We start from the raw sequence: 13883 nt of genomic DNA on the forward strand, positions 1-13883 counted from the left end.
AGAAACTCTGCGTTTCAGTCCCACTCCAGGACTTGATGGCCAAGCAAGGTGCTTCCATGATATAGACAGTCAGGTTGAATATCAACCTGAAAATTCTTCCAACGTACACCAATGAAGGCGGTGAGAGTGGGAGTGATTCCTGGTCAGCCATGTGATGGAAAGAAAGTTGGAGCCTCTACCATCACCACACACAGCTCCAGATGACCCCAGGCATGTAAAAGGTGCAAGCAGTAACACTACATTCTGCATCCTCTCCTTTCCTTCCATATGTATCACAGCTTGGTACGGCTCCTGCTCTGCCCAAGACCGCAAGGAATTACAAAAGGTCGTGAATGTAGCCCAATCACACAAACCAACCTCCCATTCACTGACCCTGTCTACACTTCCCGCTGCCTCGGGAAAGCAGCCAGCATCACTAAGGACCCCACGCACCCCGGGCATTCTCTCTTCAGGAATAAGATACAAAAATCTGAGGTCATGTACCAACCGACTCAAGAACAGCTTCTTCCCTGCTGCCGCCAGACTTTTGAATGGACCTACCTTGCATCAAGTTGATCTTTCTCTACACCCTAGCTATGACTGTAACACTACATTCTGCACTCTCTTATTTCCTTCTCTATGTACGGTATGCTTTGTCTGTATAGCGCACAAGAAACAATAATACTTTTCACTGTATACTAATACATGTGGCAATAATAAATCAAATCAAATCAGCTGCCACAGTAACTCTAACTCTCTGAGTGACCTGTAACAGACGACAGAGATTTGATACTAGTGAGACTGGGTGTGCCACATGTCTCTATAGGTTAGGCAAAGTTGGCTGGAAGGAGGATTATGTTCCACAAAAGGATGGAGGCAAAGAATTCAATTTAATGGTTAATGCTCACCACTCTCAAAACAAGTTCAAGGGGAGCACTAGCAAATGCCCAGGTGTTAGGTTATGTGCCCTCTGCTATGGTCAATGGAAAGGGGGTGACACTATCAGGCCTGAGTAGCGAGTGAACAGAATCATAGATATGTGGCAAAGCAGAACAATGGCAAAGAACGTGCCACTGATACTGTTCATGGCATCCTTAAAACTGAACATCAAAGTCAGTAATTTACAAACTTATCCAACTCCCAAAAGGTCCAATGATCCAATAACGTAATCCTGAAAAAGACCCTGGAGAAATATAAAATTCCATTTGAGTCTTAACATAAAGTTCGTATCTTCCATTTCTATTCAAATCACCCACAGCAGGGCTACAATGAAGTCAGTTTAAAGTTTATTTATTAATGTCACAAGTAGGCTTACATTAACACTGCAATGAAGTTACTGTGAAAATCCCCTAGTTGCCACACTCCGGTGTCTGTTTGTGTACACTGAGGGAGAATTTAGCACGGCCAATGCAACTAACCAGCACGTCTTTCAGAGTGTGGGAGGACTCCGGAGCACCCGGAGGAAACCCACACACGGGAGAAGGTGGAGACTCTGCACAGACAGTGACCCAGGCCAGGAATCGAACCCAAGGTCCCTGGCGCTGTGAGGCAGCAGTGCTAACCACTGTGCCAAGTCAGCTAACTGGAACAGTTTTTTATTATTTTACACAAGTCCACTCCTGTATACACTGTAAATGGAAAATAGAGAAAAAGCAATAAGAAACATAATGAGCCATTCTGAGCAAGCAGAAGCTTGTGCAGTGGAATTGGACAGTCACTTCTGTTTCATCAGCTGTTACTCTCTGTTGCTGTTTCCACATCCACGCCCCACCCCCACAGTGAAGTCAATTAATCACGTGTTTGCCCACATAAACCGATTCCCAACTACTTACACCGAGTGTTTCTGTCTGATGAGAATATAAATGATAGGATAATAAATAGACCAGAGTAAGAACAAAGGTAGCCTCAAGCAATCATCATTTGACACCAAGTAACTCACAACTTCCAGCATTCTTCTTGAGCAAGTGGCAAGATTGGGATAATGATTGAGATGTTGGTTTCAAAATGTAATCGTGTATGTATTCAGTTGTGCACAGGAGCTGGGCTTATGATTCACACATCTGTTTTCCTGGTCCCAGGAAGTATATGTGTTGCGGGTATGCAGACACTATTCATTGCCACACATCTGTTTAGCTGTCGGGGAAAGTGGGGCAGAAATCGGGTTTCACTGACACCACTAAAAGATAGCCAGCTCCACTTAAAATAGTGGAGTCTTCTAGCAGCAGACAGAATGGAATATTTCGGAATAAATAACTGGTTCCACCACCGCACACACCAGGCTACCAGATCTTGGAAGACCTAGTGCAATCGATAGACAACAGACCTTCCCTCCAGCAGGCAGTAGGCCCTCCAGACCTGCACCACCGATGGGAAGAGGTTGCAGTGTTGGTGCATGCCAGACATTTAGCTCCTGCCACTTGGCTGAAATGCAGGATAAAGTTCTCTGATCTCCCCACAGTTCTCACGGTAAGAATATTATCGCTCTATCCCTCTCTGCTTAGACTCCCTGCTTCCGTAAGGTTGCCTGTAGATTTGTGCCCTTGGTTTCCTTCATTTTGGCTCTTGTTCCTCTCTTGAGCCATTGAGGCAGGCAGGGTTGGAGGAAGTCTGTCAGAATCCTGTCCCGTTTATTCAAAGGTGGAATCTTTTAAATGCTTTATAATTGGCTAAAGGCCCGTTGTGTCAAATAGAAAATTACACTTGGTACAAGATACTAGAAATCATAGAAATCATCATAGAAACCCTACAGTACAGAAAGAGGCCATTCGGCCCATCGAGTCTGCACCGACCACAATCCCACCCAGGCCCTACCCCCATATCCCTACATATTTTACCCACTAATCCCTCTAATCTACGCATCCCAGGACACTAAGGGGCAATTTTAGCATGGCCAATCACCTAACCCGCACATCTTTGGACTGTGGGAGGAAACCGGAGCACCCAGAGGAAGCCCACGCAGACACGAGGAGAGTGTGCAAACTCCACACAAACAGTGACCCAAGACGGGAATCGAACCCAGGTCCCTGGAGCTGTGAAGCAGCAGTGCTAACCACTGTGCTACCGTGCCGCCCCGGTTCAATACTATTGAACCATTGCCAATTCACACCTGGACTCAGTTTCTGATGGAAACTGGGGCGCATCACAAGAGTGTATTTTACCAGCGCTAGCCGACTGCTATTTGCATAATGAGAGTTCACAGACAGGTCAGCACTTTCACCATGTTAACACTTTTCGCCGCACCCTGATGTTTTATTTTCTAATTTGGATATTTTCATTTTCTTCCTCCTTACCTAGCAGCAGTAACCCATGCTGGGATAAATTTCCTCAACTTTCAGCATTCCAGTACCCCAAGGAGGGTTTGCCAATCTAACTTATTGGTTTTCTTTCACCATTTGTAACTACGTGTCTCAGTAAGGTTTCTCGGAAAACAATAACAATATTAAAAAGAACAGAGTAACAATCAGGGATAGCTTTACGACTTGCAAAACCCTGAGCTGTTCTGAAAACCAGTCTCCAGGTCAGAGAAAATACTGTACCATTCCGAAGAAGATTGACATTGGACTCAAAACATTGGGCGGGATTTTCTGGCTCTTCCCACTGGCCAGGGTCTTCCAGTCCCGCCAAAGTCGGCCCCTGCCGCAGGTTCCCCAGTGGTGGGACAGGCGAGCCAAGCAAATTGGCACGGACTTCGGCAGGACCTGCAGATTCCACCAGAAGCCAATGGTGGGCAGCCTCCACCATGGGTGGACCCTCTGCAGGGGGGCTGGAATATCCCAGCTGTTAACTGTGTTTCTCTCTCCGCAGATGCTGCTAGATCTGCTGGCTTTTCCAGCATTTTCCATTTTTATCTCAGATCTCCAGCATTTTGCTTTAATAGGAGAGAAAATATTGCAATGTGTTTGCCCCAACTTAGGCCACTTAAAATTTTACACAAAGTATCTGAGTTATTGACGTAATAAATTATAATGCACTACTTCATCCAATCCGTTGAAAGCATTCTTAGATTTAGTTAAGCTCATTAAAGTTACTCACGTTCATGGACAAGATAAAACAAAAACATTCCTGCACAATAGTTGATTCTTTGTTCAGTTCCAGTCCAGCCTTTTTTAATAGTACAACATCTGAACTTAATAGTTATTTCTCCTAAACAGCAAATTCCCCAACCTACACAACTTATCCTCCAACTTGAATTCTAAATTAGATCATCTCCTGCTCTGATTTTTTTTCTCCCTCAGGAGTTGCAAAATCTCTTGACCCTGAGTTTCAGTCACTGTGCCATCGGAACAGGGATAGTAGATGCATTCATTGCCATTGTGGCACAGTAGTTAGCCTTGCTGCCTCACAGCGCCAGGGACCCGGGTTCACTTCCAGCCTTGGGTGACTGCCTGTGTAGAGTTTGCACGTTCTCCTCGTGTCGGCGTGGGTTTCCTCCGCATGTTCTGGCTTCCTCCCCAAAGTCCAAAGATTAGGTTGATTGGCCGTATTAAATTGCCCCTTAGCGTCAGGGGGATTAGCAGGGTTAACATGTGGGGTTACGGAGATAGGGCCTGGGTGGGATTGTTGTTGGTGCAGGCTCGAAGGGCCAAATGGTCTCCTTCTGCCCTGCAGGGATTGTATGATTCTATAATAGCTTTAGTGTGTTCGTACTTCCACCAGGCATTCAATAAGGTGCCACGTAACTATACACAATGAGAGCTCAAGGTGTTGGGGGTAATATATTAGCATAGGTGGAAGTGTGACTAACTACCAGGAAACAGAGTTGGGATAAATGGGATGGGCAAACTGTAATTAGTGGCTTGCCATAGGAATAGAATCAGTGCTGGGGCCTCAACTATTTACAATCTGTATTAATGACTTGGATGAAGGGACTGAGTGTATTGTAACCATGTTTGCCGATCGTACAAAGATCAGCAGGAAAGCAAGTTGTGAGGAGGGCACAGCGAGTCAGCAAAAGGATATAGATGGGTTAGGTGAGTGTGTAAAAATATTGGCAGATGGAATATGACGTGGAGGTTGTCCACTTTGCTGAGAAGAAGAGAAGCAGAATATGATTTAAATGGAGGAAGAATGCAGAACGCTGTGATGCAGAGAGATTTAGGAGTCCTCGTACGTGAATCACAAAATTACTGCAAGTAATTAAGAAGGCAAATGGATTGTTGGCAATTATTGCAAGGAATATGGAGTATGATGCCATGAGATGTCATGTGGTCTGGAGTCAATGCTGAGGACTCCAAGGGCAATTCCCTCCTGACTGTATACCATTGTGGTCAGCACAGTAAGAAGTCTCACAACACCAGGTTAAAGTCCAACAGGTTTATTTGGTAGCAAATACCATAAGCTTTCGGAGCACAGCTCCTTCGTCAGATGGACAGCTCCTTCGTCCATCTGACGAAGGAGCTGTGCTCCGAAAGCTTATTGTATACCATTGTGCCAGTGGGACAGGACATACCCAGGGATGGTGGTGTGGGGGACATAGGGTATATGGTGCTGGTTGACTGTTGTTTGTCTAGTCTGTGAGACAACTCTTCCAATTTTGGCACAAGTCCCCAGAAGTTAGTAAGGAAGACTTTGCAGAGTCAAAAGGACTGAAAGTGTCGTCGTCGTTTCTGGAGCCTAAACCAGGTGGTTGGTGGAATTCCCATTTACACAAGGAAGCATCTTATGCATCATACTTCCTCTGAAGTTAGGGCAGAAAATTGGGAGAAAATTCAGCGACATAATCTTCTTACACTCATCAGGTTTTGAAATTCCAAAGCTGGTTTCATCCAATTACTGTTTCCTCCTCTTTTCAACTTTAATTGTATCCTTGGCATTTCACACAGGTTTGATACTTATGAATGGGTAAATGAATAATATGAATGAGCAGATGAACAGAAATACATGGGGAAGAACATCCTATCTCTGCAAGGTGTGCCACAGTTTATCAGCTGTTCTTTTAGGCATCTTACCACTCCGTACAATCTATTATAATATTAAAAATAGAGTTTTAAGAGGCTGCATATTACCACAAGCTTTTTAAGCAGTTCCTTAAATGAGCCATGCCACTCAGGTAATATAATGAAGGCAGACTTTGCATGTCTTTTGTGTGAGGGAGAGGACATTGGAGGGGAATCAATTATGGAGTAGCGTTTGGAAAAGCAAATGAAGTAGGCAAGGTATCCAATGGGAAACAAACAGGAAATGTTTGATAGCTGGAGACTAAACTGTTGAAATGTTCTTCTTCCGAACTCTTCTTTCCTCTCGGCACCAAATATGTAGTATACAGCTGGCCGTGCTTAATCATTTGTGTAAACAAATGTGTTTTGGGAGTTCCAGACACTCTCAATCCCCAGAAAGTCAGCTCCCACTCTGTGTTTACAAGTTGCTGCGCTGGTTATCCAGGGAAGTTTCTAGATTTTAAAGAAATTCTTAGGAGGATTTTTAAGATGGCGAGAATTTTCAGCCCACTATCTGAGGCATCAGTGGAGAACATATTCCCGCTGATACTGCTTGTCCCACGGCCAAATAATGCTCCAATGGGTGTTAATCGGCTGGAGGGAAGACTCCAACCCCTCACTCGGGGAGGAAGTCCCACCTCAGTCAGATTGGCAATGCCAGAAACTGCAGTGGACAAGACTGGGACTGCGGACAATCCCCACAGCCCGAGTCCCAGGATTCCAGGACCAGACACATTTTGGGAGTCTCAGGACAGGGTGGAGAGATTAGACCAGGGAGTGGGGATGTTGGAGGAGAGATCAGGACAATCCCTTCGGGAGCGGCACCCGATGTCAAAAGGAGGTGTCAGATGAAGGTGGCCCCTCATCCCAGCGCCCCACTCATGGCCTGAACAGAGTTACTTTTCAAGCTTCCCCCTGTCCTTAAGCTCCCTCAGCTAGTGTAAAAATTGAGGCTTGAGGAGAAACAGCCCTTAAATGATTAATTATTAGCCACTTGAGAGCCTAATTAGAGGATATGGGGTGGGCAAACTGACCAAGGCTTTGCCTGTTCCAGCATAAAATTGCAGAGAGGTCTGGGCCAGCAGGAACTCAGTGGGAAGGTAATTTGAGACCTTTTACAGCCATCCCCTGGCTGCAAACCTAGCGGTGGGGGAGCTAAATTCTGCCCAATGTTTCAGTAGCAATGAAGATCAACACCCAGATCTACAACATTCTCACTCGGTTGTGATGGCAACCCTGGCAAAATGGCATGTAGATCAAGAAACAGAATCAACTCACAGAACTTCCCAGATGCCTTTTTCCAAGGGGCTTTTGTATTACTGTACCTTGCATTTCATCATATCTGCGACTCTTGCCTGCATCGACTGTCCAGCTTTAGGCCTCACCAATATGTAGATGACTTTCACCTCAGGGCAGGACCGCAGCAGCTTCTCCACAAGTACTTTGCCCATGAAGCCAGTGGCTCCTGTGATGAGCACATTTTTGCCTGCATAATATGCAGCGATCGATGACATCTTGGCAAACCTTTATTCTCCCTCTCGCAGTATTCCTTGATTGAAAAGATATTAACAACATGAGTATAACGTAACACATATACCATCTGTATAGCTTTCAGTTGTGTTTCTTTCTTGGGGGGGTTTCAGTCAGTCAAAAAATAGTTTCCTTCCTTAGTTCAGTTCCTTCATCCTCTGTTGTTTTGACACTTGTGTGAAAGTCTGATCAATGGTTCACAGGCAGTGCAGCAGTTCAAAAGCCCAGGGGTGGTGGGCAGGTTTATTGAGAAGTGTTAGCGCAGGAACCTAGATGCACACACTGGAAATACTGAGCTCTGGGTGTTGTGCCCAAGTTATGGTGTCACCAAAATAAAAATTCAAGCCGTTAAGTTCACGAAATTTCTACTTCTCTGTTGCATTAAAACAAACAGCAATAAGAGGCAACCAAGTGATTACCAATAAGAGTACTAGCACCAAGCTTTATGACATTAATTAACTTATGGAGTTATTCCATAATAACCGGAATATGCAATTATGAATCAAAATAATTCACCATAATGTAAGCTAAAAGGCAAGAACTGACAGGCAGATGTGGGGCAGAATTTTTCCAAAACATCTCGTCATAATAGTGAGAAAATGGGGAGTTCTGCATGTGGATCTCTTCAACAAATTTAGCATTGCAATATTCCAGCACTCGTCATTTTATTTGATGCACACTGGGGAAGCCAGCTTGAGAGCGTTCAGGCGCTATTGCCAAGGGCATCCTGATCTGATAGCAAAGAGGGAGACCTCCTCCCACCTCCCCACAGATATTGGAGGCCCCCCCACGGACATCAGAGCACCCCCCCCCACCTCACCCGCGGCAAACATTAGCAGCATTGCTACCTCCTACACCAACTCAGGTCGTCGGGATCCTCCCAATGAGTCCCTGGCAGACCCTTTATATGCACCCCCCCCCACCTTTCAAGACCCCCTCCATGGCCCACAACTCTCCCCCTTGCTGGCCTAACCCTTGCAGAGCTCTCCCCCTGCAGAGTTCCCCACTTGCCAATCACCCCCTCTTGCAGAGCTTCCAACCCTGCATAAGACCCCCGTCATTGTGCATACAGCTCCCCTGTCATGGCCCACTCAGGCCACACCATTTGGCACTGCCTCTAGCACACTTATAATGCCCAACTGGGCACTGCCAGGGAGCCAGGTGGGCACTGCCAAGGTGCTCAGTGGGCCATGCCCCCGACCACCCGGTGACTTCAATGGCCTCCAATCCTCCCAGCGTGGCCATGACGCCCGGTCTCCGCTACTGCAGAGCAGTAGTGATTCTCGCTGGTGTGAAATCTCGCCAGCGAGGGGCAAAGCAGACATGAGGACGGAAGCAGCTGTGCCAGAATCACTAACTACATTTAAATGCAAGCAATTCTATGCTATTGGGCTTCGCATCCTTTCCTGGTGTGAAGCCACACTCGCTGGTAAAAAGTGGCAGGGAGGATAGCAATCTGATTCGCACTGGGCACATATCGGATTTTTGGCCTCACACGCTACCTTGCCGGCTCGCCACCCTGTTCGACCAGCATGGCAAGCTGGTAAAATTGCACCTGCTGTTATGTAAACTCAGTAGCATTCAAAATTACTGACAAAAAAGGTTTCTGTCCACAATAATGAACCCTGTATTCATTATTTAGAATAACGGATATCGGTGAAATGTCAAGACATTTTAACTAACTTTATCTGAAAAAGAGCGACCTATTGTTTATCGATCAGAGATTCTGCACTGCTATTCACAGTACAGCTGTTTCCCGCTTTGTTTTATCAATCTGTATTATTGACATAGACAGTATTTTAATGTTTGCAAGTTGCTGCTATTCATTGGGCAAACCATCCTAATGTAATGAGTCTGATTTTTAATCCACACTTTGACATTTAGAAGTTCTTCCCAAGCTCGCAGAATCTTTCAATTGTCTATTAGTGTCAGTTAGTGAAGCTGCCACTGCAGACAAATAGATACAAATACTGTTTGTTAATTTGAAGCGTATACGAGGAGCATTAAGGAGTGAAGTATCTAACCTTTCCAATACTACAATAGACCAATAGCTGCAGTGCTTCCAGAGTAGGCCAGATGGAGGGAGCATTTTGGTTAGTGCAGTTTGCCATTTGACAGTATTTTGCTTCCACCCATCAAGTATTTTACAGCATTCATTTAAATAATGATAGATGCATCTCTTGTGAATGGAGAAAGTTTATGGATCACTGCTGTCAGGAACCTACCGAACATTCAAAGCTAAATAAAATGGTTGGCACCATTATTCCGATAGGAGGCTCATGACTCACCTGTGCCCGTTCAGGTGGAGGTAGGCAGCAGGTAAATTTGGTGCTGCCACTGTGTTTATCTAATAGTAAAGTTGGACCAAGCATCTCACACCCTTCTGGCTGTCACTGCATTCAGCAGGAAGCCAAACAGTTTACCCAAACAGCAGAGGAGCAGTCATAAAATCCCTACAGTGCAGAAGGAGGCCATTCAGCCCATCAAGTCTGCACTGACCACAATCCCATCCAGGCCCTATTCGCATAACCTCTCAGATTTACCCTGCTAATCCCCCTGACACTGTGGTTAATTTTAGCATGGCCAATCAACCTAACCCGCACATCTTTGGACTGTGGGCGGAAACCGGAACATCCAGAGAAAACCCATGCAGGCACAGGGAGAATGTGCAAACTCCGTACAGTGACCCGAGAACAGGATTGAACCCGGTCCCTGACGCTGTGAGGCAGCAGTGCTAACTACTGTGCCACCATGCCGCCCCTTAGTCAGTCAGTCTTGTGTTCTTAAACGCAGCCTGTTCCTCTTAAAAGGAAGTTGCACTGAATCACATGGGGTTGCTGCTGAATGCCACTCCTGCAATTGTAAACAAGAAAAAAGAGAACACTGGGCCTCATAGTGGACTCCAGATCCATAGATGTCGCATGGGTGGCCTTAGTATTGGAGGAGGACAGGAGGAGGGATGCCACTGTTCCACAGAGGGACAGGCAAGGAACCCCCTCAGTAGTATTTGAGAGTACATGGTCAGTGAGATCAATTCCCGACTCCTGGGTTTGAGGACTTAGATACAGTACCACAAGAGATCTAATGACCATATGTGGGTGGTGAAATCCTCACATGACATCACCTACCAATCACTCCACCAGCCATTGGCACTGCTTAATGTATCGCAGCTCATTACCCACCCAGCACTAGTCTTGGTACTCAAGTCTCCGACCTAAGATCCAGACACTGGTGTCCCCAGAATCACCTCACAGTTCCTCCATACACTTCCAGTCATTTAGCTGCATATCATCATGAAGACTCAGATGTAGGCTTTGAGGGGTGGTGTACAGTCAGCCAGGCAGCCTCCTGTCACCGCAAAGATGCAAGGAGTTTGACTCCAGTTTGGCAGAGTGCAACACATAGCATCCTCTTCCTGCAACCCCTGCTTCGAGCCACATCATCAGACAGATCTGGAGACACTGCAACTGCAAATCCCATGACTGTTGCAGCCTTTATGTAGACGAATTGCCTAATTCTCTGTCCACCCTGTGAGGATGAAGTAACAGTCCTTGCAAAATTTAGGAAGTCAGCATGATACCTTCAAAAACACTGAGTACTTCCAGAGAATTTGCAATCGCAGAAGTTCCTCACGCTACCTTACGTGCAAGTTTTCAGAGATATTAGTGCTGGGGTCTCTTGCAATGGAATACATATTCTTTGGTGAGTGATGTGGGAATTGTTGAATGGGCCTGCATGGTTCAAATGTGGAAACACAGGATCATATCATAGAAACATAGAAGATAGGAGCAGGAGGAAGCCATTTGACCCTTCCAGCCTGCTCCGTCATTCATCACGATCATGGCTGATCGTCCAACTCAATAGCTTAGTCCTGCTTTCTCATAACCTTTGATTCCATTCGCCCCCAAGTGCTATATCTAGCCACCTCTTGAATACATGCAATGCTTTGGCATCAACTATTTCCTGTGGTAATGGTTCCACAGGCTCATCACTCTTTGGGTGAAGAAATATCTCCTCATCTCCATCCTAAATGGATCCTCAGACTGTGACCCCTGGTTCTGGATACACCCACTATTGCGAACATCCTCCCCCATCTAGTCCTGTTAGAATTTTATAAGTCTCTATGAGATCCCCCTTCATATCGGTCCCTGGGGTTGTGTGATGTAATGACTGCACCAATTCAGCCACTTCCACCACATGCATGGGACACCCACTCGAGTGCCCTTCCTGAACGTGGGAATTGTGCTGTACCAGTGGCGCTACAGATCTGAATTTCATGTCATCAGACTTTTAAAGTCGTTCATTAACATTGGTATTTTTCAATAGGGTTACAAAAGTCACTGATAAAACAGAAAATGCTGTAAAGACTCAACAGGTCTGGCAGCATCCGTGGAGAGAGAAAAAGAGTTAACATTTTGATCTATGTGACTCTTCTTCAGAACTGAATACTGCATCTGGGCTCCAGGACCTTGATTCAGTGCCATACAGGCCCGAAACACTGACTGTTTCTCTCTCCACTGATGCTGCCCGACCTGCTGCATCTTTCCAGCACTTTCCGTCTTTATTTCGGATTTCCAACATCTGCACTTTTTTTGCTTTTACAAAGATCATCGGTTGATTTACGTTTTCAGACCAGTGAGCGATGCAGTAACAATGATGCATTTCTTCCTGCTAAGTATTAATGGAGGAAGTGTGAGACCTTCTTTACAGTAGTCATGGTTTGTTGATTCTTATCTGTTGAATCGGATAACAACTAACATGGGAAAGATGCCAAGATTATGCTTTTAACATTTTAATGAGTAGTATTTGTAAGATATTTTGTAAATATTTAGGGAAGGCGATGGCCTAGTGGTAATATCACTGGATTATTAATCTAGAAACTCAGCTAATGCTCTGGGGACCCAGGTTCGAATCTCGCCACAGCAGATGGTGGAATTTGAATTCAGCAAAAAATATCTGGAATTAAGAATCTACTGATGACCATGAAACCATTATCGGAAAAACCCATCTGGTTCACTAATGTCCTTTAGGGAAGGAAATCTGCCACCTTTATCTGGTCTGGCCTACATGTGCTCCAGAGCCATTGCAATGTGGTTGACTCTTAACTGCCCTCTGAAATGGTCTCGCAAACCATTCAGTTCAAGGGCGACAAGAGATGGGCAATAAATGCTGGCCCAGCCAGTGACGCCCATGTCCCACAAATGAATTTTTTAAAAAAGAGATCAGCTGATCACCTTTTGTTGTTAGCTTAAGCTCACCAGTTTAATGCCAAGGTTTGGACAGACTGCTCTCCATGTGGCACCTGCTACACTATCTCTTCACACACTGATATTTTCACTGTGTTTCTACAAACAGGAACAAATCGATGAGTATTTCAGCAGTCAGCTAAAAACAAGATTAATGACAAAGGCAACATCCCTGAAGAACTCGGAAAGAACAATTAATAATCAATAATGTTCCAAGAAACACTGGACAACCAGAACCAACAATGAAGCAGCTTAATGGACATATTTAGAATCTGATGTTTTGGCACATACGTTAGCAGTTTTATTCCCATCTCTAACCTCCTGTTTTAACTGTTCAAGTGCACAGTGAATAGCAGAGTCTGTACAGAGTAAGCTTAGCTGAAGATCAGCCCAGCAAGGACTGCCCACGAAGCATTTATAGAACCCAGCATGCTGATACTTAGAGTCAGCTGTCTGTCCTGAATTACAACGCAGCTTGATTACAATAATTCATAGCAGGTTTACATTTGAAGGCTGGCATGCTTGGCATTGCTGAGCAGTCCCTAAACATGCCAGTGAGAGTATGCAAATGCTGTGGCTATGGAAACCGCTTGATTTGTTCGAAGCAGAGAGTAAAGTCATGCTGCTTATTCCCACAACAGAGGCAGCCCAATCCCCTGAGCAGGGATGATGCGGATGAAATAATCACAAGAATTCAAAATGTAAAACAGTCAGCCATTCTCTACTGGAGGATTATACATTTCACAAAAATAATACCAATTTTTGTGTTGTGCTGTATGTTAAACTGAACATTCAAACATGCCACTAATGTCACTTAAGTGCAATGCAAAGGATGTTAGTGAGTTCTTTTAAAAAATGAAGATGTTTATTGTTTTTGCTTCTTATCTTCTTTGAGATGACAAGAAAAGCGAGGGGAACCGACAAGTGACTCACCCCCAGACCTCCATCAGCACCAACACTAGGAGGTGCGCGAGAACAGCTTAGGGGAAATCTCCCTCCCTCCATTGTGGATAGGTTCTCAAACCCTTTTCCAGCTTACAGTTATGCTGGTTTCTGTAAGGCATGTTACAGCATTTACTTTTATTTTAAATTAAGACCATAAGATATAGGAGCAGAATTAGGCCATTCAGCCCATCGAGTTTGCTCCACCATTCGATCATGGCTGATACGTTTCTCAACCCCATTCTCTCGT

General features: G+C 45.1%; 1 protein-coding gene across 2 annotated transcripts in view; it reads right to left on the reverse strand.

Moving 5' to 3' along the window:
• Nucleotides 1–13883, reverse strand: part of LOC144498588 (fatty acyl-CoA reductase 1-like) — a 213299-nt gene that overhangs the window by 140164 nt on the left and 59252 nt on the right. For both annotated transcript variants that reach the window (XM_078219925.1, XM_078219924.1), the window contains exon 2: nucleotides 7241–7464. In XM_078219925.1, the coding sequence (XP_078076051.1) occupies nucleotides 7241–7429 (189 nt within the window). In that variant the 5' untranslated portion in view covers nucleotides 7430–7464. The remainder of the gene's footprint in view (nucleotides 1–7240; nucleotides 7465–13883) is intronic.

Source organism: Mustelus asterias, chromosome 9, assembly GCF_964213995.1.
Source record: "Mustelus asterias chromosome 9, sMusAst1.hap1.1, whole genome shotgun sequence".
NCBI lineage: Eukaryota > Metazoa > Chordata > Chondrichthyes > Carcharhiniformes > Triakidae > Mustelus > Mustelus asterias.